A 25,041-nucleotide genomic window follows, 5' to 3' on the forward strand; every position below is an offset into this window, starting at 1 on the left:
TTCAAAAAACAATTATGGTTCATTTTTTTTAGATCTAGTTTTATATGAACCATATCTTGTTGTATGGCTTTAGTATTCATGTTTGTTATGTTTTCCTTTATTTTAATGTATGTTGTGATGTGAATGAAAATATTAAAAAAAGATCATCTAATTTAGCTTTATTTTTTGAAATCTATGCAAAAGTATGTTGTCTTAGAGTCATGTGTAATTCTTTCTTATCACACTTTGAGGTGATTACTTTTTTTTTTAAATCTTAAAAATATACATATAAAGGTGCTGGCCAATCAGTATTGGTGCTTTAGTTTATAATCCTTGAGTTCATACATGTTATTAGATCATTAATATGTTCTTATAGAGTTAGGTTTCCTTATGTCTTGTAGTTTTTATTATTTCTTGTTTCTTCTTGTTTTTTTTTGTTCAAATTGAATTCAAATTTGGTGAAATTGAAAATTAATTTGGTTCTGTAATATTTTGAATGAAATTACTATTTTGAAGTTTAGAAATGTCCTAAATGAAGCACGAGTGAAAGCAAGAGTTGCACTAAAATTTTCCACTAAATTTTGATTCAATTTTTATTTTCTACTTCTAAATCATTTTGCAATTTTGAGTTTCTCTTCTAGGAACATTTGTGAAAAGATTTCCAAAATCTATATTAAAAAAATATAATCACAATTTTTCTCCAAAAGAAAAGATAAAATAGAAAATAAAATACAAGAAAAGAGAAAAGTATTTTCTAAAACAAGGGAATGGAGATTTGTGAAAATAAAAATACAATACATATTTGTCACATTTTTTAAGTTGAATTTGAATTTAATTTGGAAGTGGACTTGAGTCTATTGCTTTTGTGATCCAATTCTAGAACCTATACTAAGACTCTTTTGAGTTCTAGCTTCCAAATCTTCCCTTAGTTTTAGTTTGTATATTTCTTTGGCATTCTTTGAGTTTTGCTACATTAAATTGTCCTCGAGTTTATCTTTTATTATTTGTGCTTTTATTGCTTGTTCTTAAACTTCCTCAATGATGAAACCTACTTCCTAAGGATCCCTTTGGAAGAGATAAGACCAAGAAGGATGATAAAGCTGGTTTGAAGAATTGTAGGGTACCTACCCTTATTTTGTAGGGTACCCTACCTTTGGAGGCCTACCCTACCTTAGAAGGCTCTTATAGTTGTTATACATTTTTCTTGTTTGAAACTCATTTTAGTAGTAATTGTATTAGAATATTTTTGGTTTTGTATTTTGACCATTGGTTGTAGGGTCTAGGACCTTAATTTATAGGGTCCTAGTTTCTTTGGGCCTTATATTTTGGTCATTGTCATCTTTTATGTTGCCTATAGATTAGGGAGGTTCCTTTAGCATTTGAAAAAATGTTTGTTTAGCATTTATAGGAGTGCTTAGTGGGCTGCACATGTGGTTGCACATGTGGTTGCACATGGGCTGCCACATCACTAGGTTGCATGGTTGTTACTTTGCATCCTAGTGTAGCCTAGCCTTGCCCACTTGTCACACCTATTGTATGCTTCCCTCACTTTTCATTTGTGTTGAGTTTGGACTAAATTTGAGTCTCATTCTCCCTATTTTGTACGTGACTTAGGAGGGAAAGAGAATTCAAATTCAAAATCCAACTCACATGGAGTTAGACTAAGCTAACCAAGGTTAGTTCTAACCTTAGTTAGCATAGATTTCTCCACAAACTACCTTATCCTATATATAGCCATTTGGACCTGTAATTCAGGCACTTTTTTGAGTATATATAGATTTTGATTTATAAATTACTCTATCAAATTCTCTCACAGAGTCTCCAAGAGTTCTTATGTTCAACAACCTAAAAAGTTTTATTAAGTGATTCATTCACTTATGGTGAGTTCTTTGTTTGGTTTATCTTCTTCATCTTGAAGGAGTGGCACCATCTTTCAACACATTTCTTCATTATTTTTTAGTCAACATCCATTGGAGAAGGAGAAGTAGTGAAGGTGATGCTTGGGTCTAGGAGAACGAAAGCTTAAAAAACTTCAACAATTCATCTTCTCAAGTAATACTCCATCACTCTAGTGTTTTGTTGAGCCATTTTTTTTGAAGTGTAGGTCTGCCTAGAAGCTCTTTACCACAAGGTAGCCTCTTAAGGTGTTTGTGGAGAACATGGAGGAAGTACTCATTAGATACTATTTGGCCTTGAAGGATTTTGAGTTCAAACATTTAGGAGGAGCAAAGACTACAACAATAATTTTTACCACTGACACTTATTTGTTCCTTGTGTAGGAAAACAAACTTTGGATCTTGAAGTTGTAATAAATTAGGCTTTACTTCTTTTTCTTTGTAATTCTTTCTCTTGTTGTAAAGGCATTTCTCTTGGAAGTGGTTCTGAGAGGTTCTTAGTGCCTACTCAAAACTAGTTTCATATCATTTGGATAAGTAGAACGAGAGTTATGAATTTTTGATTCAGTCATGTTTAATCCAGATCTAGACTGGTAGATTTCTAGGTAAAAGTTCTTGGTTTTGGAAAAATATGAAACTACTTTTAAAAATTTTGGAAATATTTTGGTAGAGTCTTCCATTAATTTCTAAGAAAATTTAAATAAAAATACATCTAAAAATATTCCAACAATTTCATAACAGTAGTAGATCATGTAGGATCAATTAGCATTTTTAATCAACAAGATATACATAAATGATAATAGAGTAAAATAAAAGCTTAAAGAGATCAATCATCACTCCCCCATACCTTGGGTGACTGAAGGTGATGAGTAAAAGGAAATAGAAGGTTTGGGGCTCTTGAATTGTGGTGGAAGAAGGAAGAAGGTGATGAAGGTTGTTGGATGGAAGATGAAAGAGATGGAAGATGGTTTAGTGTTTAGAAGAAGGAAAAAGAAAAAAAAATGAGAGATTGAGAGGGTTGCAGTTTGGAACTCTTGTAGAGGAAAGTGGGGTAAGGAGATATGGGTTTGTGTGTAAAGAATGAGGACGGGTTAGTTTGGTATTTATAGGAAAAATGGGCTTAGGTGATAAGTTTTGCTTATGTCATAAATAATTCTTAATTAAAATTAATAGGAACAAGATAAGAATGGAGAGAAAGAGGAGTGGGCAACAATCAGAGGGTAAAACAATCGTTTTCCTTTCTTTTTCTTAACCTCTCCATACAAAGACTTCTCCTATATTAGTACTGATTTAAGAATTGTTTCTGCATACTGTAACATCCCAGTTTTCATACCTTATGTTAATAATATTTTTGAAATTATTTCAGTATGTTAATGTATTTATTTTTGGATTTTTGGTACTTATATATTCATATGAGCACTATTTTGTTATAAAGCATGATTTGTAATTATTATTTTGGTATTTAATTTAATTATTTTAGAGTTTTGGATATTACTTAATTAATTATAAGAACTCTATTTTATTTATGAGACATGACTTTTAATTATTATTTTGATTAGTAATACATTAGTAATTTTAAGAAATATATTTTATTAATGGATATGCTCATGTATTTAATAAAGGGAGAATTATGTTTTAATTATTAGTAATTATATTATAAGGAGAGGAAGGAAAGAAATTTTAGTAAAGTGTATTTTAATATTAATTATTTTATTATTTTAAGGAGGAGTTGGTAAGTTACCAAACCTAGTTTCACGCTTCTCACTTCTTTTCCTTCTTACGCTTCTGAAGAACAAGGAGGGCTCCAAGAAGAGAACCAACCTAATTTCGCTCGTGCTTCATCTTTTACTCATCAAGGTAAGAGAGAGTAAGAAACCTCACCTGGGGATGTGAGAATAACTGTTGGGTAGTAGGATTGACCCTCAATCCTTTGCCTGACTATGGAAACAGGCCCTTTAAGAATGTTTTCTGTTTTGCTTTTTGATTGTTATGTTGCATTCCTTATATGATTGTGAGTATGAATATGTGATTAATTTTGAAAATAGATAAGTTTGATAGCAGGGTTGGCCCCCAATCCTTTGCTTGACTATGAAAATAGGAACTTTATGAATTTTTTCTGTTTTGCTTTTTGATTGTTCTGTTGCATTCCTTATATGATTGTGAGTATGAATTTGTGATTAATTTTGAAATTGGAAACTTTGATAGTAAGATTGGCCCCCAATCCTTTGCTTGACTATGGAAACAGGCACTTTATGAATGTTTTGCTTTTTGATTGTTCTGTTAAATTCCTTATAGGATTGTGAGTATGCATATGTGATTAATTTTGAAAATAGACAAGTTTGATAGAAGGATTGACCCTCAATCCTTTGCCTAACTATGGAAACATGCATTTTATGAATGTTTTCTATTTTGCTTTTTATTGTTTTGTTGCGTTCCTTGTATGATTATGAGTATGAATAAGTTTTTAATTTTTAAAATAGATAAGTTCTGATATGAGATAGAGTGCATTATGAGTTCCTATGAGAAACCCTACGAGGAACAAATAGGGACATGAACTTTTGATGAGAACCGTTATGTGTGTGCCCTTATGGGATGATTATGAAGATGTAAAATGTGACGAGTGATGAGATATGATGAGACATGATAAGTGAAGTGTTAAGTCAATAAAATAGTGAATGTTTGACATGCATCATGTGCATATATGACTCTAGGTGTGCCGCTTAGGCCGCATACAAGTGATGTAATGAGCTATTCCAGGTGTGTCACTTAATTAGGCTGGATGCCAGTGATGTAATGAGCTATTCCAGGTGTGTTGCTTAGCCTGCATGCCAATGATGTAATGAGCTATTCTAGGTGTGCCGTTTAGGCTGGATGCCAGTGATGTATTGAGCTAATTCAGGTGTACCTTAGGTCACTAGTGATGTATTGAACTATTCCAGGTGTGCCGCTTAGGCCACATGCCAAAGATTTATTGATCTATTCCAGGTGTACCATAGGTATCTGGTGATGTATTTATGAATGCATGTGCCCCCAGGTATGTTGCTGTAGCAGCATGCTAGTGATGAGAAATGTGCAACTTCCGTATAGCGGCAAATGCATGCATTTTGTGAGTCGAGTCCATGACATTATTGCATGATAAATGAATCTGCATCTATTGCAATGTACTTATAACTTGAGAGTTGTACGTCGTTATGTGTAACTTGTGTGATATTTGTTATGAATGTGTGTTTTGCCTAACATTATTTCTACATCTGAACTAGAGTGAGATGTTTCTCACTCCCTTGTTATTCTATGTGTATTTTTTTAATAGGACATGTGACATTGGGACTTAGTTATGATTAGCTTAGAATATTACTTTTGTTAAATTGATTAGGAGACCTTAATTTTATTCTTTTGTAATTTCCACATTAGACTATGATTTATGTTTTATGAATGTGAGCTTTTTACCCTTATGTGGTTAGAGACTTGGATTTTATTTATAAAGGTTTTTATTTATCTCTATTTATTGTATAATTATGTATGTGGGGTAGAGGGTGTCACACATACAGTTTCTTGTTTTTATATCAATCAACTTCAATTTTTATTAAAACATTGAATGATGGTTATTTAGATATAAAAATTAAGTTTGATGGTTTAAAATTAATCTTTATATTAAAATGTAAGTCATTCATTCCTAAATTGCTCCAAGTCATTCGTGTTTAACTTTGGAGTTTTTAAGTGATGAGCTATCAAAAAATACAAACATTTTGTTGATATAGGTAACACTAAATTAATTTCTTTAAGTCATCCTTAATTGTACAGTCTCACACATATACAACCTCTTGATCCCTCTCATTCCGATGTGCTAGGGATGTTACATGCACATTAGCTTCTGTTTGGTTCTTCCTCTTACCACAACATATTGGAAGGGAGAACTAAGCTTTGGTACCATTTGTAACACCCCTTAGATTAGACATCTTCGTGGTTGCACTCCGTGACACTTCACATAGTGATACTTCACTCAACTCCTTATTGGTTAGAAGCATTCACTTGTCAAAATCCTTCATGGGTAGCCCTCTTCCAAAATGTTTAGCCTCCTTTTTAGATCAACGAGTATCCCCACAAACCAATATAAAATTTTATAGTGTGTTTTGTCCTCGCTCAACTTTTTGGGAATTTCCAAAAAGGTGACCCATCCCAAAATCACTTTATGTCAAGCACGCTTAACTATGAAGTTTTTAAGTGATGAACTACTAAAATTTATATGCATCTTGTTGGTATAGGTAACACTAATTAACTCTTATGTCATCATCAATCATGCAGTCTCACACATTTACAACCTTTGAATCCCTCTCATTTTGATATGTTAGGGATGTTAAATTATGATAGAAAGAAAATATCTACTTTATCACTGCTCATATATTTCTACCATTAGAGAACTACAAGAAATCTATAAAGAACATAAACATAAACAAATATATTTTCATTGATGCCTCTAAAGGTTAAAGAGATACATCTTTATAACTTAGTACCTACTAAGGACAACCCTGTAATTGTCATCATCCTATTTTATGGATATAAAATAACATTCAAATTAAATACAAATATATCCTAGTATTCTAAGACCAACATATAAAGTCCTTTAATCATTTAATTTTATTTGTATTGGGTCTCTTTAGGCTACTCTATCATTGTCATTTGATCCAGTTGTAACCTTATCCTCAAAGTTGTGATACACATTTAGGGTTGCACAGTTTTTGAAAGTGTTAGAATGTGAGGGGGGCATAATATGAATTGGTGCTAAACTGAGATTAAACTTTGGTAAAGGTGAAAAATTATAAGGAATGGATGATATAGATAAAAATCTTTGTGGTATATGCATTTTGCCTTGGATTGATGGTTTTGACGAAACTTGAGTGGAATGCATAATATTCAACGATGGGTTGGTTGTATGGATTGATGGAGAAATGGATGGTGAGGTTGGGTGTGGGTGGCAATATGTGTTAGGAGTAAGTGAACAAATATATTGTAATGGCTTGGATGGTGGAATAATTGGAGGACATTAATGAGATAAATGGAGATTATGTGGAATGAGACTGGGGAGAAATGAAAATATTTGGATGTTGGATAAGGTTTGTTACGAATAGATAAGCAAGGAGGAGAGATGGTTGTTGTTGGAAAGCGCTTACCACTAGGTCAAAAACTATAAATAATAATCAGGGTGTAACTATTTCTACTTAACCGTAGCAACCCAAGCACCACGTGTCTTGATTGTGACTTGATCCATTTAAGCCTCTACCACAGGATAATGGATGCGACCCAACAAGCAATCTTTTCCTCAATAATTTCTCCTATTGGAAATCAAACACGCGACCTTGGCTTTGATACCAATTGTTGGATCAAGTGTTTACCACTAGGCCAACAGCTACAGCTGGTAGTCAAGGCCCAACTCTTTCTACTTAACCATAGCAGCCCAAGTACCACATGTCTTGATTGTGACTTGACTCACTTAAGCCTTAGCCATGGGACAATTGATGCAACCCAGCAAACAGTTGTAAAGGAAAAGAGAAAACTTGAGGAATATAGCAAAATGGTGGAAGAAAACTTTTGGAGGTAGCTATGGTAGAGAGATGGGAAATAAAGGTGGAGGAGGGGAGTCTTTTCAACAAGGTAAACTTGTTATTCATAGTATGTTGAAGTATGAAATACTGTGAATCTTTCAATTATTGTTGGTAGGCAAGCTTGGTTTACAATACTTCTAATTGGGCGAATAAGACATGAAGTTACTCCTCTATTAAGTAAGCGAGACGAAAACACCAATGAGATACATATTTATAACCTAACAACTACGTACTAAGAATGACCCTACAAGTGTCATCATCTTATTTTAGGAAATATAAAATAACATTAAACTTACATGCAATAATATCCAAATATTCTAAGCCCATCAAATATAATCTTTTAACCATTTAATTTTCTTCTTTTTGGGCCTATAACTTATCATAACATTACCGGTGAGCCCACATAAAAGCTTGTCCTCAAGGTTTTGAGACAATTGAAGAAATACACTTTTTATGCTTACTACTGGAGATGGAGATTATTGGTTGATAATAAAATGATAAAGATATTTTGGTAATAGAAGACCATATGCAAAGGAACTTGTTGAGCTAGTGGTAGGCCAAAAATTAAAAAGCATGCGGGTTGAGTTATCATGAAAAGGGTGATATAGTCGGAAAATAATAGGCTATTGTAAATCCAACAATGGGTTAGAGTTTGTAATGGGTAATTGGATGCCAACATCTACTTTGTGGGAAGGTGTTTTCGACATTGAGGTAAGGCCTAAGGTATTGTACATATGGTATTCAAAATTTGGTTTTGAATCTTTGATGGTGTGATTATACATGAATGACCTATGGAAGGTTAAGGAGTAGTAACATTATGGTTGTCTCGTAGTAAGGTAGAATGGGATGGCTCAAAAATGTGGGTGGGTGGGATTATTGAGTTGTGAAATTGTGTAGTATAAGAAAAGGCTGAGCATATGAACAAATTATTTGGTGAAATGGAAGGCAAATGGGTAACCATGAGGTGGGGATAAATTGAGTAACGTACAAAGGGCACAAGGTCACAAAAATGCACAGATGGAAGTGTGTGGCTTGAAGATAAATAGGTAGTTGAATTTATGGAAAGTGAACAATGGTGATTATGAATTATATGTTGATGAGGGGAAATGGAGAATAGTTTAATTGAATATGAAAGAGAAGGATTAGTAGTAGGGAAAGAATAAAAAAGTTCACATATTTTTTAAAAAGAGCATTTATGGTGGAGTCAATAAAGTGTTGGAGGAAGGTATAACGACCATTTCTAATTTATGATTGATTGAAATTTGCAAGCAGAGATGATCCATTTGAGTAGATGGAATGCAGGCAATCCTCCATAGGAGGTAGAACATTAACTATTTGGTTAAAAATTATTTTAGGATAACATAAAATATGTAAATATTAAATATATGTTACATCATCGCTAAGTAGTAATGGCATTATTTATATAAAAAAAAATTATAATGACCAAAAAATATATAAAAACTAAAGAAAAAATCAAATCAAATTATTTCTAAAAAATAATATATATATATATATATATATATATATATATGATGCTGATCCGGTTAGCATCCAAAATGTGGCCGCTGATTTGCTCGACAAGAAGGTGACTGATAATTCTAATGATGGACAACAAGTAGGTGAAACAGCTGAACCAACAAAGAAGAATTAGCTGGCTGGTCATGCTTCAGCAATTGATCTAGTGCAGGTTGGTGTAGTTGGTGATTGCTGCTGCACCGCTTGCAACACATGTAGATGCAGCACCCGCCTCACAAGTCATCCAGGGAATTGATACATTGAGGACTAATGAAATGGCACATGAAGGTGTTGATTTAGCTACTGCTACTCAACCAACTGCAGATGCTGATTCAGTTGCCAAAACTGATGCAGCAATTCGAATAATAGTTGCTAATATTGATGCAGTTTTGGGTGATTCACTTGGTGATGCAGCTGATGATATTGATGCAGCTTCGGGGGTTGATATTGCAGGAACAACAGCCAAGGAGAACTCTTTTGAAGGCATGCCATCATTAGAAGATCTCTCAAATTAGGAACAAGTTTCTGGTGCTGCGGATGGGGCTGCTACTGGTGCAGGAAATTTAACATCTAAATCATGTTGGACAGGCAGTAGCAAGCTTCATTCCAAGTGGGATTTTGTTGCAATTGCTGATGATGCAACTGAATCAGAGAAGGAGCCGGAGGATTAATTCCCTCATGTTCCTAAAATCCTTGGGACCGAGCCTAACTTTGAGATAGTTGCTAAACCAAATTGGGCTGAATATCACCCGGATGTCCAACATGACCTTCGTATCCTTGAGGCAGCTTGTAGATATGGGTCTCACAGTCTAAAAAAAGTTTAGATTCCTAAGCTCAAAAATGCCTCTCCGGATAAGCCTAGTGTTAGAAAAGAATGGCTCAGTCTAAGAGGGGTGAATTAGATTCTATGACACTTAAAAATTTTATCAAGTTTTAAGGATCTTTATTTCAACTTAAACTTTTCTAATATGAATTCTCAAAAAAGTTTCTTGAAAGACTTGCCAATGGGAATGAGTCCTATATGCTTTCTTCATTAATCTTGATTAAGTCCAGTTTTAAGAACAGCTAATATGCAATACTTTGATTCGGTTTAAAGTAATGTTAAGCATACAAACATATTAATCAAGATCAGCCATTTTATCACTCAATTAAGATTTTTCTCAATGTAAGAGATAAGGGTGAGAGAAGAATGCACAAGTGTTTTATCCTAGTTCAGCCACTCCACATATGACCTACATCCAGTCCTCAATCATAACCTGATCAAGATTTGTTCCACTATCTTAATGAAGAAGTTTTACAAGCATACCACACATGCATGTACTCCTACATTCAAGATAACACTAGTGGAAAAAGGAGCTACTACGTCTCTTCATTTACGTCAGAAACTAGCACACCCGACGTTGTAAAAACACGGTGGCAGTTCCGTAAATAAGAGGAGGAAATTTACGTCGGACATCGATGGGTCCGACGTAAATAAATCCTTAAATGAAGGGCACGCACTACAGATTTCAAATCGTGGCATTCTTCCTCATCTTCACGTTCTCCCGCGCGTTGTGGATTCTTCCTCATCCCTCCGCCTCCTCCTCAAATCGTGATTGTCTTCCTCATCTTCACGTTTTTCTATTTTTCTTCTTCGGAGTTGCGTTGTTTCTTCTTCGCGTGTTGATGGAAATGGCTTAACCATACATCCATCTGTTTTTCTATGAGGTAGTGACCAATCCTTAACCGATGTTTGTGTTTTCTGGGATGTATTTTTCGTAATAATGTTTGTGTTGCATTTCGTGTTTGTGAAGCTGTAGAAGGAAGTGACCACTGCCTGGGTCTATCAAGCAGAACGGGCCGTTCTGCTTGGAGAACGGCCTGTTCTGCTAGCAGAACGGCCCGTTCTCCATGGAGAACAGGCCCTGTTCTCCAAGCAGAATGGGCCGTTCTCCAAGGAGAACGGGTCGTTCTGCTTGCACTCGTTTTTCTTTTCTTTTTTTTTTTATGACTTTTTTACGTCGGACCTTGGCATGTTCGACGTAAATTTACGTCGGTTTTTGTCCCCCGACGTAAATTTTACGTCTCCCGTATTAACGTCTGATGTTTTTCCGACGTAAAAGGCTTCAAATACCCGACGTAAAAGGGGTCTTTTGTACTAGTGTAACCACTTTCTTGCCCCCAAGAAAGCACTTCTTGTAGAAACCCACTACAAGAACTCCTTACCACTTGAGAGACCTACTCAAGATTTTCCTTACACATTACACAAAGAATTAAAGGAACGAATTCACCTGGAAGCTGAACAAATCAGACTGTGAATTCCAAAAAAATCTTAATCCTTTCTCTCCCAAGAATGTAGTGATGATGATGGTCTCTTTCAAAGCATTTCACAAAATGTTTCTCTTCTTGGTTTCACAAAGAAAACACTCTAAGAAGGTCACAAAGACTTCACAATATCAGTTTTTCTCTCTTTTGTTTTCAGTTCATCTCACTTGTTAAAGTTTCAAAGTGTGAAAGAAATTTATAAAGTTTTTAGATCCAGATAATCGATTATTTTAAAGGATAATCGATTATTTTGTTCTTCATGATTTCTAGAAACCACTCAAGAACAGAATAATCGATTATTTTGCAGGATAATCGATTATTCCAGATAGTACTTCCTGGAATAATCGATTATTTCACAGATAATCGATTATTACAGCAAGGCTCTTTTCACTTGTTGCTGGAATAATCGATTACACTTAATGATAATCAATTATTTTGAGTTAGCTTTCAAAAACTCAATTTTATACTTCAAAAATATTTCCAAGTATTTTAAATCATCATAACACTCACTCTCAGTCAATTTAGATTAAGATTAACTCATGCACAAAGCATCCACATGCAAAATAAACTAATCAAAACAATACAACACATAACAACTCATGAGTTACTCCTATTAAACATCATGATATTCATATCTTCCTTTCTTGACTGGTTTGTGTCCTTGGTCAGCTTCAACTCCTTTGTTATCATCAAAACTCTCAAACTCCAAAGCTGAGTTGATTCATTACCCCATGAATCTCAATACCTAGGACTAGATCTCGGAGAGCTAAGTCTTCCAAATTATCTTGATGTGATCACAAGTTTGCTTGTAATTGGTATTTGACTAGACTGCATACTTTGTTGGTGTACTTTGGCTTCGACCTATGATACATTTCTTTTTTCTTTTCTTTACTTTGCATTTTATAGTGGGTTTTGGTTTAGTCCCCCCACTTGTACTTTTACATTCCTTTTATATTTTAGTTCATTTTGATATGCTGCAGATGAATGGTGTGGACTGAGGTGCTAACTAGTTAGGATCTCTTGTCCACGTAGTAATGCTTTAGCATATCTATCTTTTTTCAACAAAAAAAAAATATATATATATATATATATACACATATAAAAAAAAACATATTTGTAATTAATGTTCTCTTACAAGGAATTAAGGTTAGACCAATTTCCAATGAAGTCTGGTATCCTTCCTGTAAGTTCCACATCATTAGCCCATCTGAAATAAGCAAAATCAAAATCATTCATGCTTATTTTTTATGCAAAAAAATTAATAATTAAATATAGTTATACTCTGAAAATTTCTCAATTTTTGTTTTTAGTCTACAAAATATTTCACCCTTATTTCATCTCGTTTATTTGACAATGAAAATTTTGGTTCCTAAGATTAAATTGTATACATCAGTTTATAATATGTCAAATGAAGTTTAGACATCAATATTGTCCATATGGACAACTTTTGTGATGCATGTGACAATTTATTAGACATAATTGTAACATTCAAGTGTTTTTTTATCATTTTAAGAAGAATTTTTCAAGAAATTTTTTGATGTAGGTATCAATCCCCATAAAATTCATAATTTATTTGTATTCAATCAATTTTTTTTTGTTGATTCAAACATTTTTGAAACTTCTAATCACTTGTTCATTGACTTTCACCTTTTACCTCATGAAAATAATTATATATTATTGTTGAAATGACTATAGGGGATTAACAACAAAAGTGAAATGGAACCAAATAACCTTATGATTGTGCACGGTTCATACTTTTTAGAAAACAAAACAAATTAAATAAAAATTGTTTGGTTAACTAAACATAATTTATAAAATGAATTAAGTTGGTTTTTTTTCTTCAAAAATGTTTAATTCATTTTTGTCCAGTTATCCACTTTATATTCACATAAGATTTGGTTTTTTCAAAAGATAAATTGAACTGTTTTATAAAAATGTTTCCGTTAACCAAACTTTGTTTTTATAAAGTGTGTCCAATACGAAATTTTTTCTCAAAAATGGTTTAGCTTTTATAATTCGATTTAAAAAAAAAAAAAAAATAGGTCACCTAGATCATAATATGGTATCAAATCCCTACTGCATTCTCCTTTACAATATTCAATAGCTTATAGAGTTCAAACACTTAGATCTCTTTCAACAACTTCAAGAAACTCAAACGATATCAGGGTGGTAGAAAGGTAGCTAACCAAAGAAGGACGTGAAGATCCATTTAGGATGTCTTTGAAGAACTTGGAGGTCTAAAGAAGAAGGTTAAATCACTTAATTATATGAAGTCATAAAAAAAAAATCCAAAACAAAGAAAGTTGTCAAGAAATTAGAGACAAAATGAATGACAAAAAAGTTGATAACTAAACATTTTGTTGGACCAACTTCCTCCCATTCAGAAAATTTTGATCTCTTTCCTTATCAAACTTTTAAATTCGCTAAGTGAACCACCTTCCTTATGTTGATTGATGACTTCCTTGTGCATGTATTTTACATAGGAGGTTTCAAATCTACAAGGACATGCATAATAATAGACTTTCCCTTCCAAGGATTTCAAGTTTCCATAGAAGTAAGATTTTTCATATTCAAAATGAAAACTAATACTTGTATTTTATCTTCAAGTAGGAATAAAATAGTTAAATTTGAGGATAAATTCTCTCAAGAATGAAGGTTTGATAAAGGACTAAGATGACTAATCAAGGAGGGACATTATAATCCATATAGGATTTCCTTTGAAGACCTTGGAGGGCCAAAGATAAGTGAGGGATAAATCACTTAATTTCACATGGACATTTAATAAAGTCAAAGTTTCAACAAAATTAGAGACAAAATTAGCGACTAAAAAATTAGTCACGAACTGAAACTTTAGTTGAGCAAACATCTTTTTGTTGAGCAAATTTTGATATCTATCAAACTTCTAAATTTTCTAAGCAAACTATATTTGCTAAGCGAATTTCTCTCTCTTTATTTGTTCAATTTTTTTTTAATTTGTTGAGTTAACATATTGGCTAAGCGGTATCCATTGATTTCATTGAGCAAACATCTTTTACTAAGTAAAATTTCGTCATTAAGTTAATGATGATTTGAATTTTACTTAAGTTTTTGTAAGTGTCTTTTAACTGCCATCTGATCTTATTTAAGGATTCAAGCTCTAATTAGGATCTTCTAAGGACGAGAGTATAGATATATTTTTATAACACATTGTAAAGAAATTTTGATTAATTGAAATTAAGTATTGAAGCTTATGAAATAGGACTTTGATGAGTTTCTCTTTGGTTCCTTGATGAACCTTGATGAGAATCAAGGTTGGTTGAAGTCTTGTTGTTGATCCTCATTGATCTTATCAATTCCATTAGAATTGCCAAGCTCTTTTTCTTATCTTATTCTCCAATTATTTTTCATTATTCTTGAGTTATTCAACAGTCTTCAATGTTGATTTCTCCGAAACAAGCAAAATTCATGAATCCAAAAGAAGGAGTGCATCCAGGCAAGGCCAAGGTATGTAACTAATTACATTTGGTGTTGATGTATATGAAACTTTAAACAAACACACACATACACACGTAAATATACACATAAAAGAAAGAGAATAGGCTCATCATATGAGAATAATAAATCTCAAACATTAGATTAAAATATATTTCTTAAATTAAACGACTCTTTTAAAATCGCAACTTCCACTATTATTATTATTGTGTTTTCATTACTACCACCATGTTCACGATAATGACAACGATGATAGTAACAATGAAAATTATGGATGTGATTATAATTTTGAGTAAGTCTTTTAATTTAAGCCATTTATTATTATCTAATAATTAAAATGGATTATTTTCATTTTCGTATAAGAAAATCATTGTTAAATTATATGCCCTGCTATTTAATTTTTTTCACTTGTTTGTTATTGACGGGCTACGTGTTTTCATTTCCAATTTTCCACTTTTGTATCTAATCCCTATACTGATTTGAATAATATTATGTGATGATGGTGAGATGAAATTGGAAGTGATAAAAATCATACTAGAGATTTAAAAAATGATTAAAATTATATAAAATTTTAAGCAAAGACTAAAATAAAAAAAAAATTGAAATTTATATGAATTAAAATCAAAATTTAATTTAAAAATTTTTAGAGATGAAAAGTATTCTTAAAATGATATATGTAACACTTATCATGTGATTGAAACTTGACTTATGCCAGACAAGTCACCATGTGACTGGCTAATCACACAAAGAGTCCATGTTAAGTGATGAAATACAGTTTCATTAAACACATTATAACTTAACATGTGCAATATTATTTGACCTCATGGACTAAAATGCCTAACAAAAAATAAATTAAAGATGATAAATAGCTAAAATATTTTATAGGAACTAAAATAAATATTTAGGAAATTTATAGGTACGAGTACATATTTAATTCAATAATTATCATATTATATACACAGGGATCGTAGAAATATCTTACACTGTCTTCAGATTCTTCAGATTTTCAAATGTGGTTGGAATTGGACCACTAACTCCTGAACTACCTATGTAACTACAACAAAAAGAAAATATTCTTTGAAATTAGTATCTCATTATTTCACTTTGAGATATAATTAACACTACTTTTATATGAAAAATAAATTATTTGCACTATCTAAAACATACTCAAGATTTCAAATTCAGTATGCAATAATTAAGAATACTTGGAACTGTAGTATCTAATATCTATGTAAAGATATAGAAAATTACTTTGAAATGCCATAACACTTGAGATAATGGAACTAAATGGCATATATAAAAAATTGGGAGTTGTTACGGTACCCTCAAAGATCGAAGGGTTTCAATACATTTTTCTATATAAACTCATCAAAAAATTTTAAAAAATTAATTTAATTATAAAATGAATAATCCAAATTATACTTATAAAATAAAAAGTAAGATAAAATTATAAAAATTAAAATTATAAGATTTTAATAATATTATAAAATATTAAAAAAAATTAATAAATAGTAGAAATAAAAAATTATTAAAATTACAATATAGAAATTCAAAAATTTAAGACAAAAAGACAAAAAATATACTTAAAAAATTATTAAAATTATAATATAGAAATTCAAAAATTTTAAGTGAAAAGATAAAAATATACTTAAAAAATTATTAAAATTAAACTATTTAAATATATAATAATATTATTACAAATAAATTAGAATATATAAAATAAAAATAAAATGACTAAATAATTTAAAAATTGAAAGAATAAAATATCATAAATATTATTTAAATAAATTATTAAAAATATAAAATATAAAAAAATGTACTGGTACCCTCTCAAATAAGATGGGTATCATAGAAATTCTCTAAAAAATATATATAATCAATAAAAATAAATAAATTTTAACTATCAAGTCATATATATATATATATATATGAAGTGGGATCTACTTACTTAAGAGTAAATTTACCTAAACATACTTCATTCAATAACTTATGTTCTACATCAAATTTAATTATCTAACCATTAAATTAAAAGTTCTTAATGCATAGATCAAGTTTACAATTTTTTTAAAAAAATTGAAAGCTATTTGATACTTCGTTAATTAATTAATTTAAATTGATAAATAATCATAAGAGTATAATATATGTTCATTTAAATTAATGAAACGAAATTAAATAATTTTTAATTTATTAAAATTTGTAGACTTGATTTATGCATCAAAAATTTTTAATTTAACAATTAAATCACTGAATTTTAATATAAAACATGAGTTATTGAGTGAAGTAAGTTTAGACAGACTTGCTCTTGGAATAAGTCTCCTCTCTCTCTTTATATATATATATATATATATATACCACTAGATGGAAATGAATTTCGAATGGCATCATGTTTTATCAAATACAAATTTTGAGAAAAATATATATGCTTACTTTTTTGTGCTGAAGTTGAAAAATTGTTTCTATTATCAAAATATTACTTGGAAGGAGATAGAAAGAGCACAAAAGGAGAACTAGAAGGAAAAAATACTTATATACTTATATTATGATTTAATTTATTTGTAAATGCTATATTATTCAAGATTAATCTTCATTTTTTCCTTATAAATGAAAAAACTTAGACATTAGAGAACTCACAGTTGTTCTAATTTTAGTAGATTCCCAAGTTGAGATGGAAGAGAACCTGAGAAGTTGTTTGACGCAAAACTTCTACAAATAAGTGAACAACAAATCATAAATAGTATTAATTTCTTGAGCATTGTTATATATATAATAATAGTTTAAAGAAAAATTAGAATAGGTAATGAGAATAATATAAAGTATTTTTACACTATTTTTCAATCATAAATCATCATGTATGCTAAGTTTCTTACAAGTTATATCAAACATAAGATTTTTATTAGTTGAGAGTATAAAATCTTTTACATTCACAATGCATATTCATTAAACCCTATTTAAAATCTTTAATCTCACCTTACCTATTATTTTAAACAAACAAAAAGAAAGAAATTGTTATCTAGACATTACTGCAAAAATTGACTACCACATCAAGTTTTTAAAATCGATTATGCTACAATTGATTAGTAGATGATGTGGTATTTTTCTTTTGAAATTATGTCAACACTTTTAAAATTGGTCATCCTCCAACCAATTTTTTTATTATATTACTTTTAAAATCAATTAAAAGTTTTAACTAATTTTAAAATATTAAATCATTTAAAATTTAACCAATTTTAAAAGTTAGAGGATTAACGATTTCAAAAGATATTGCATTTTAACTTTTTCTAGCCATGCACTTGGGTTTCTGCTACATACCACCTTGAAAGCAATTCTATACTTATCGGTATCCCCCATCTCTATTCTTTGCCTTTTTTCAAGTCCACTTGAATAATGTCTATATATGGTTTCGTTTTATATGAATGGCACTAACATCAGTTGGTTTTAGTGGATGTATAACCATCATCAACTTATTGATTGGGATCCGTTCATCAATGCTTTGAAAAATTGTTTTGGTCCTTCCAGCCACAAAAATCACTAGGGTGACATATTCAAACTTCAAACCTTCCCTATCACTGATTTTCAACAACTATTTGAAAAATTGTCTAACCATTTTTTTTGGCAGGAAACTCTTTACATTGGTTTCATTTCAGGTCTTTTACCACAAATTCAAAGGGAACTTGCCATCTTGCGACTTATATCTATACATCAAGCCACAAAGCTTGCTCATTTGGGTGAAGATAAAATCAGAGACTCCAAACCTCATTCCTTCTTCCATTTTCCACCACCACTACCACTTCCTAACCCTATTCCTTTGACTTCTACTCCCAACCAAATGTTACACAACCATTACCCATCAAATTCCCTTCACTTTTTTAGATTCAAGATCAATCTTATCGAGGGTCTATGTTTCAATTGTGATAAAAAAAAAAAAATTTAAAAACTCTACCTGAGACACAAATTAGCCAAAAACAGTTTTGCTTACTTCTCAGTGAGGATGAACCCCTTCTTGTTAAAGAGCCCCCGCCTATTACTAGTGAGACCATGATTTTAAATTGCGATACACAATTATAATTACGGCCGCTATATTTCTGTTGCAGAGTTCACTGCAACCGCAACAACTCGCAATTATAGTATAATTTTAAAGAGTTAATCACCTATATACTGTCAGTGTAAATTTTTTTTTATACTGGCAGTCAATCAGAGCTGTTAATAGTACCTTTTCATCTGCTCATTCATTTAATTAAATTAAAATAAAAAAGGTACTATTAACGGCTCTGATTGACTGTCAGTGTAAAAAACTTTACACTAGCAGTGTATAGATGATTAACTCAATTTTAAATCACTTAAAATTTCACAATGCAACCACAACATAGATGCAATACAATCACAATAGATCTGTAACACCATTCTTTATGTCAAATCACATACATAAATTCAAGTTTTAATCTTCTAATCTAATAAATTTGATCACGTAGGATGTTAAAAGAGGGAGAAAGACAACTAATGATAGTTGGTTAGAGTGTTGGAAGGTGCATAATGTATTTTAAGGGGAAAAGATGTTTTAAGTAAAAAAAAAAAAAAAAAGATAAAGAGATCTTATTGTTTGTTTATATTTATGTAAATATATAATAATTTTGTGCCATAACAGCTGCAATCTACATCGAGTAGACGCAATGATCGCAATTGTAGTTGTCACAACCATGATCACAACCGCAATTTAGAACCATGAATGAGACCAATATACTACTACTCTTATTGATACATTTTCATTACCTATTCATCTACTAATTTCTCCACAAGCCCTAGCCATCACCCGAAACCATAAGATTTCAAGGTTTCATTGGTGGCCTTAGTGTCACTATACTGATCGACGCTAGAAGCTCCCACAACATTATTCAACCAAGGATTTCCCATTTTTGTGAACTTGTAGTAACCATGAGTGAGACCAATACTATCATCCTTTTTGATACACTTTCATTACCTATTCATCTGCTAATTTCTCCTCAAGCCCTAGCCATCACCCAAAACCATAAGACTTCAAGGTTTCATTGGTGGCCTTAGTGTTACTATACTAATCAACGCTAGAAGCTCCCACAACATTATGCAACCAAGGATTTCCCATTTTCGTGAACTTTTAGTAACCATGAGTGAGACCAATACTATCACCCTTATTGATACACTTTCATTACCTATTCATCAGTTGATTTCTCCACAACCCCTAGCCATCACCTCCAAACCATAGGATTTCAAGGTTTCATTGTTGGCCTTATTGTCACTTTACTAATCGACACTAGAAGCTCCCACAACATTATGCAACCAAGGATTTCCCATTGTCGCCAACTTTTAGTAACTCCCGCACTTGCTTTTCTAGTTATGGCAGGTAATGGTGCTCATATATTTTGTTTCGGTTGCTCCAATATGGCTATCGACATTCATCAACGCATGTTTCGTGTCCCAATTTACGTGTTAGTTATACATGGGGCGAAACATTGTTTTGGGAATTAAATTGGTTGTGCATCTTGGCCCCATTATTTCTCTTTTTATATCTCTTGCATGACCTTAATAACCACAGTTAATCTATTAGTCTCACCGGTGACCCACCCGACCTTCACAATTTCAATTGTGAACAAATTTTTCATCCTTTTCACATGAATGCCATTTATTCCTTACACCTTTTATCCATTAACCCTATCCACCAACCACACACTGACCTTAATCTCAATCTACCCTCTCATGTAGAGTTCACATATTCAAGTTATACTTAACCAATTCCAATCCATTTTTTTCAAAACTAATAGGTTTACCATCACATCGTTGCATGACCACCATATTAACCTTCTTCCTGACTCAAATCATGTCAACGTCAAACCTTATTGTTAACCATGCTCACAAAGATTTTATGACTCTTATCATTAAAGAATTACTTCAAATGAGCCTGATAAGACTCATTAAACTTATGATAAGACTTTCATGTTATTTGTAACAAAAATAAAAAATAAAAAGATATTCATGTGATATGTTTTATCGAATATATATTTGATTAATTTATTTAGCCAAACAAAACTATATTTTGTCACTAATGGGTTACGACATGCACAATATCTGACATCCCAAACAAAATAATCCTAAATTAAGCAACGCAATTATTTTTATGTTTCTTTATTTATCAATTATATACATATCATTGAACCTCATTCAAAGGAAAAGGGAAAAGGAACACAATATCACACCTCATATGGAATCTTTAGAAGAGCAACAACATTAAGTCGTCAATAATCACTTAATAAATTAATACCTTATAGTGAAAGAAAAAAAAAAGTCATTCACTAAAATTAATAATTCAAGGAATTAAATAAGGATGAGTAAATAACGTACAGTGATTTCAATTCTATAAGATTTCCCAACTCCTTCGGAATCTCCCCTGACAAAGCATTGATGCCAAAAGATCTAATGAAAGAATACAGTCTAACATTAGAAGTATATGTCCAAACAATAAGTACATAATTCAATTAGAGCGTCCACAACTATAGTTGCTAAAGACGTATCTTATTTTACTTTATTGGATTCTATATTACTACATCATATTTAAGTAACTAATGCATCTCACTAATGATAAAATTTTAAATAATTTTTATGATACTTACATTTTTATATTGTTTTATTTGTAGTTAATTTTGCATGATCTTAGTTGCTGCTGGTTGAAGCTTTGAAAAAAAAATTTATTTTAGGCAACCATATTTATGAAAGATACTTTGCATAAAACTAACCAACTGACACTGCCAACTAAATCATATCCGATGTTAAAATAATTTAAGATACAATTGCTTAAATTTAAGCAAAACTTTTTAAGATGCAATCATTGTAGATGATCTTAAGTTGTCTCACTTACAAATATTCCATACGAGTTAGCTTTCCAATGGCTGGAGGTAAAGAACCGGTCAAGTGATTTTGGCGAATATCCCTAATTACAAATCAAGGAGCTTAGCAAAGTGAAAGATGCGAACATTTGTTCATCTTGGTCAAGCAAATAACAAAAATTTCAAAACTAGGTATTGAAATTTATACGAAAGAAACCATACAATTCTGTGAGGTTAGTTAGGGTCCATAACTCTTCCGGAATTTCACCCACCACGCTCAATGCATAAACCTTACTGTAGAAGGAAATAATTAATGTCATAAATAAATGGATATTCAAAATCTAAAAACTTGTTTGATAATAATAAATTAATTATTAATGATATTAATGTCATAAATAATTGCAACTCGTTAAATAACTCAAAATGATTATTGAGGCATATCGTGAATAGTGGTGGATCGATGTACTAGGATTGTTGGTATTAAAAGTATACATCTCTTATAAGGAAAAACTTCATAGTGACGTGGGAGTCATGTGGCTTTTCTTATTGCACTACTAGAAAAATTAAAATTAGATAGGGAACAAAATTGGTCACTAAATATTATAAAATCCATCACAAAACAAATTAGTGATGGAATTTGTGACGAACCTGATTTCGTCACAAAAATTGCCGTAAAAAATATTTAGTGACGGATAATTTGAATTCGTCACAACCAGTGACGGAATTAAGGCATAACCAATTCCGTCACTAATTTCTAATATTAAATGTTCATAAATTAATAAAATTTCATCACAAATTGTGACGAACTTAGTAAGGGACTTTTTTTTGTCATAAATTTGTGACGGATTTACTTCATCACAAATTTGGGACGGAATTTGTGACAGATTAACTCCGTCACAAATTTGTCACGAAATTTGTGCCTTTTATTAAGACCACAAGTTGAGAGGGATATTGGTCTTTCAAGAGGTCACCCATCCCTATATTACTCCAAGTTAAGCACGCTTAACTGTGAAGTTCTGATGAGATAAGTTACCAAAATGTATACGCATGTTGTCAGTATAACTTGTACAAATTAATTCATTTAAGTCATCCTTAACTATACAATCTCATACTTGTACTATAATAATAATATATAATAATTTTATATTACAAATAATAATACTAATAATAATATATTTATATATACTTACTTTTATAATTAACAATCTATTAATTTCTATTTAAAATTATAATTTAAATTATTTATTTTATATTTTATAATGATAATATAATTTATAAAATTATAAGTATTTATTTATTACATACTTATAAATTAAATTTTAACATTTTAAATAAATTATTAAACAATTTAATATATTTATTTATCTTAAATCAAAGATATAAAATTCAAAAAATGTATTTATCCTTGTTTTATTTTCTAATTATCAACCATTAATAAAATACTAACTTAAAATCTTATCTAATTATATCATAATATTTTCACATGAAATTTAAAAACCAGATATTAGTTATACAAAATTATTAAGATCATATAGTAAATTGTCAATAAGATTTTAGTTAAATAATTTAAAATAATTAATGTTTCAATTATATTGTTAATTAGCAAATAATTTATTTCAAAACTAATTAACTTTTTTCTATATTAATTATTAGTAAAATTTAATAACTTTTAATTTAACAATTGGATCGATGAAATTCAACACATGTCATGAGTTATTGAGTGGAATAACTTTACCAAGAGTTATTTTTTAAATTATATGATTTCTCCACTCTCTCTCTCTCTATCTCTCTCTCATAGAGTGAGAGGGGGATTATATTAACACCGGTGTAACTTTTACTAAGTATTACACATCGCTCAATAACTTTATATTAAATGTGAATATTGTAAATTCAACCGTTAGATTACTATAAAAATATAATAATATATAATAATTATATTACAAATAATAATAATAATATATTTAATTAATCTTTATTTATATATACTTACTTTTATAATTAACAATCTACTTATTTCTATTTAAAATTATAATTTAAATTATTTATTTTTATAATTTATAATGATAATATAATTTATAAAATTACAAATCTTTATTTATTACATACTTATAAATTAAATTTTAACATTTTAAATAAATTATTAAATAATTTAATATATTTATTTATCTTAAATCAAAGATATAAAATTCAAAAAATGTATTTATCCTTGTTTTATTTTCTAATTATCAACCATTAATAAAATACTAACTTAAAATCTTATCTAATTATATCATAATATTTTCACATGAAATTTAAAAACCAGATATTAGTTATACAAAATTATTAAGATCATATAGTAAATTGTCAATAAGATTTTAGTTAAATAATTTAAAATAATTAATGTTTCAATTATATTGTTAATTAGCAAATAATTTATTTCAAAGCTAATTAACTTTTTTCTATATTAATTATTAGTAAAATTTAATAACTTTTAATTTAACAATTGGATCGATGAAATTCAACACATGTCATGAGTTATTGAGTGGAATAACTTTACCAAGATTTATTTTTTAAATTATTTGATTCCTCCACTCTCTCTCTTTCTCTCTCTATCTCTCTCTCTCTCTGAGAGAGAGGAGGGTTATACTAACACTGTAACACCCTAGTTTTCATACTTTTTTATGGAGGGTAATTTAGTAATTTTCATAAGATTTATTGAAGGTAATTTAGTAGCCCAGAACGGGCCGTTCTCAAATTGGAATAGGCCGTTCCAAACTACTAAAAAGACCTATTTTTGTTTGCCTAGAACGAGTCGTTCTCAAACTGGAATAGGCCGTTCCAAACCACCAAAATGGCCTATAACTCTAGTTGGGAACAGGTCGTTCCAAAGTTGGGAACGGGCCGTTCCAAATATGGACGTTGTGAGTTAAAACTCATCTCCGAAACGGCCCGTTCTAGTTTGAGAACAGGCCATTCCAGATATGAATTTTTCACATGATGAAAGGATCCAGAATGGGCCGTTCCAGATCTGAAACGGGCCATTTTGGGCACTCCTGAAATCTATAAATAGAGCCCTCTGGCACTATTTCTGGACATACTCTCTAGAGACCAAGGAGAACCAAGAGAAGGAGATCAACCAGATTCCGCTCTAGCTTCGCCTTCTACTTATCCAGGTAAGGGGGAGTGAAAAACCTCGCTCGGGAGTGTGGGAATAATTGTTGGGTAGTAGGATTGACCCCCAATCCCTTGCCTGATGCATGCATCTAGGAACAGGAAAAATATGAATATTTTCTGTTTTGCTTTCTGATTCTTCAGTTATGTTTCTTGTTGGATGTGATGTATGAATATGTGATTGATTTTGAAAATGAATATGTTTTGATATGAATTAGAGTGCTCTATAGGTTCCTGAGAGAATCTTATGAGAAACATGCAAAATATGAATATTTT

The 25,041-nt window shown here is 30.8% G+C and overlaps 1 protein-coding gene across 4 annotated transcripts in view; it reads right to left on the reverse strand.

The window, feature by feature from the left end:
* The window catches only part of LOC109788185 (putative LRR receptor-like serine/threonine-protein kinase At1g56140), a 91,905-nt gene that overhangs the window by 53,180 nt on the left and 13,684 nt on the right, over window positions 1-25,041 (reverse strand). Inside the window, exons 3-8 of one of the 4 annotated variants that reach the window (XM_083062391.1) lie at window positions 21,838-21,909; window positions 21,648-21,719; window positions 21,134-21,205; window positions 17,396-17,464; window positions 15,747-15,818; window positions 12,429-12,500 (exon numbers count right to left, since the gene is read on the reverse strand). In XM_083062391.1, the coding sequence (XP_082918517.1) occupies window positions 12,429-12,500; window positions 15,747-15,818; window positions 17,396-17,464; window positions 21,134-21,205; window positions 21,648-21,719; window positions 21,838-21,909 (429 nt within the window). Of the gene's footprint in view, window positions 1-12,428; window positions 12,501-15,746; window positions 15,819-17,395; window positions 17,468-21,133; window positions 21,206-21,647; window positions 21,720-21,837; window positions 21,910-25,041 lie in introns of all 4 variants that reach the window. The other 3 variants (XM_083062390.1, XM_083062392.1, XM_083062393.1) reach the window with 3 other exon arrangements.

Source organism: Cajanus cajan, chromosome 8 (genome assembly GCF_000230855.2).
Source record: "Cajanus cajan strain Asha chromosome 8, NIPB_CcT2T_4, whole genome shotgun sequence".
Lineage (NCBI taxonomy): Eukaryota > Viridiplantae > Streptophyta > Magnoliopsida > Fabales > Fabaceae > Cajanus > Cajanus cajan.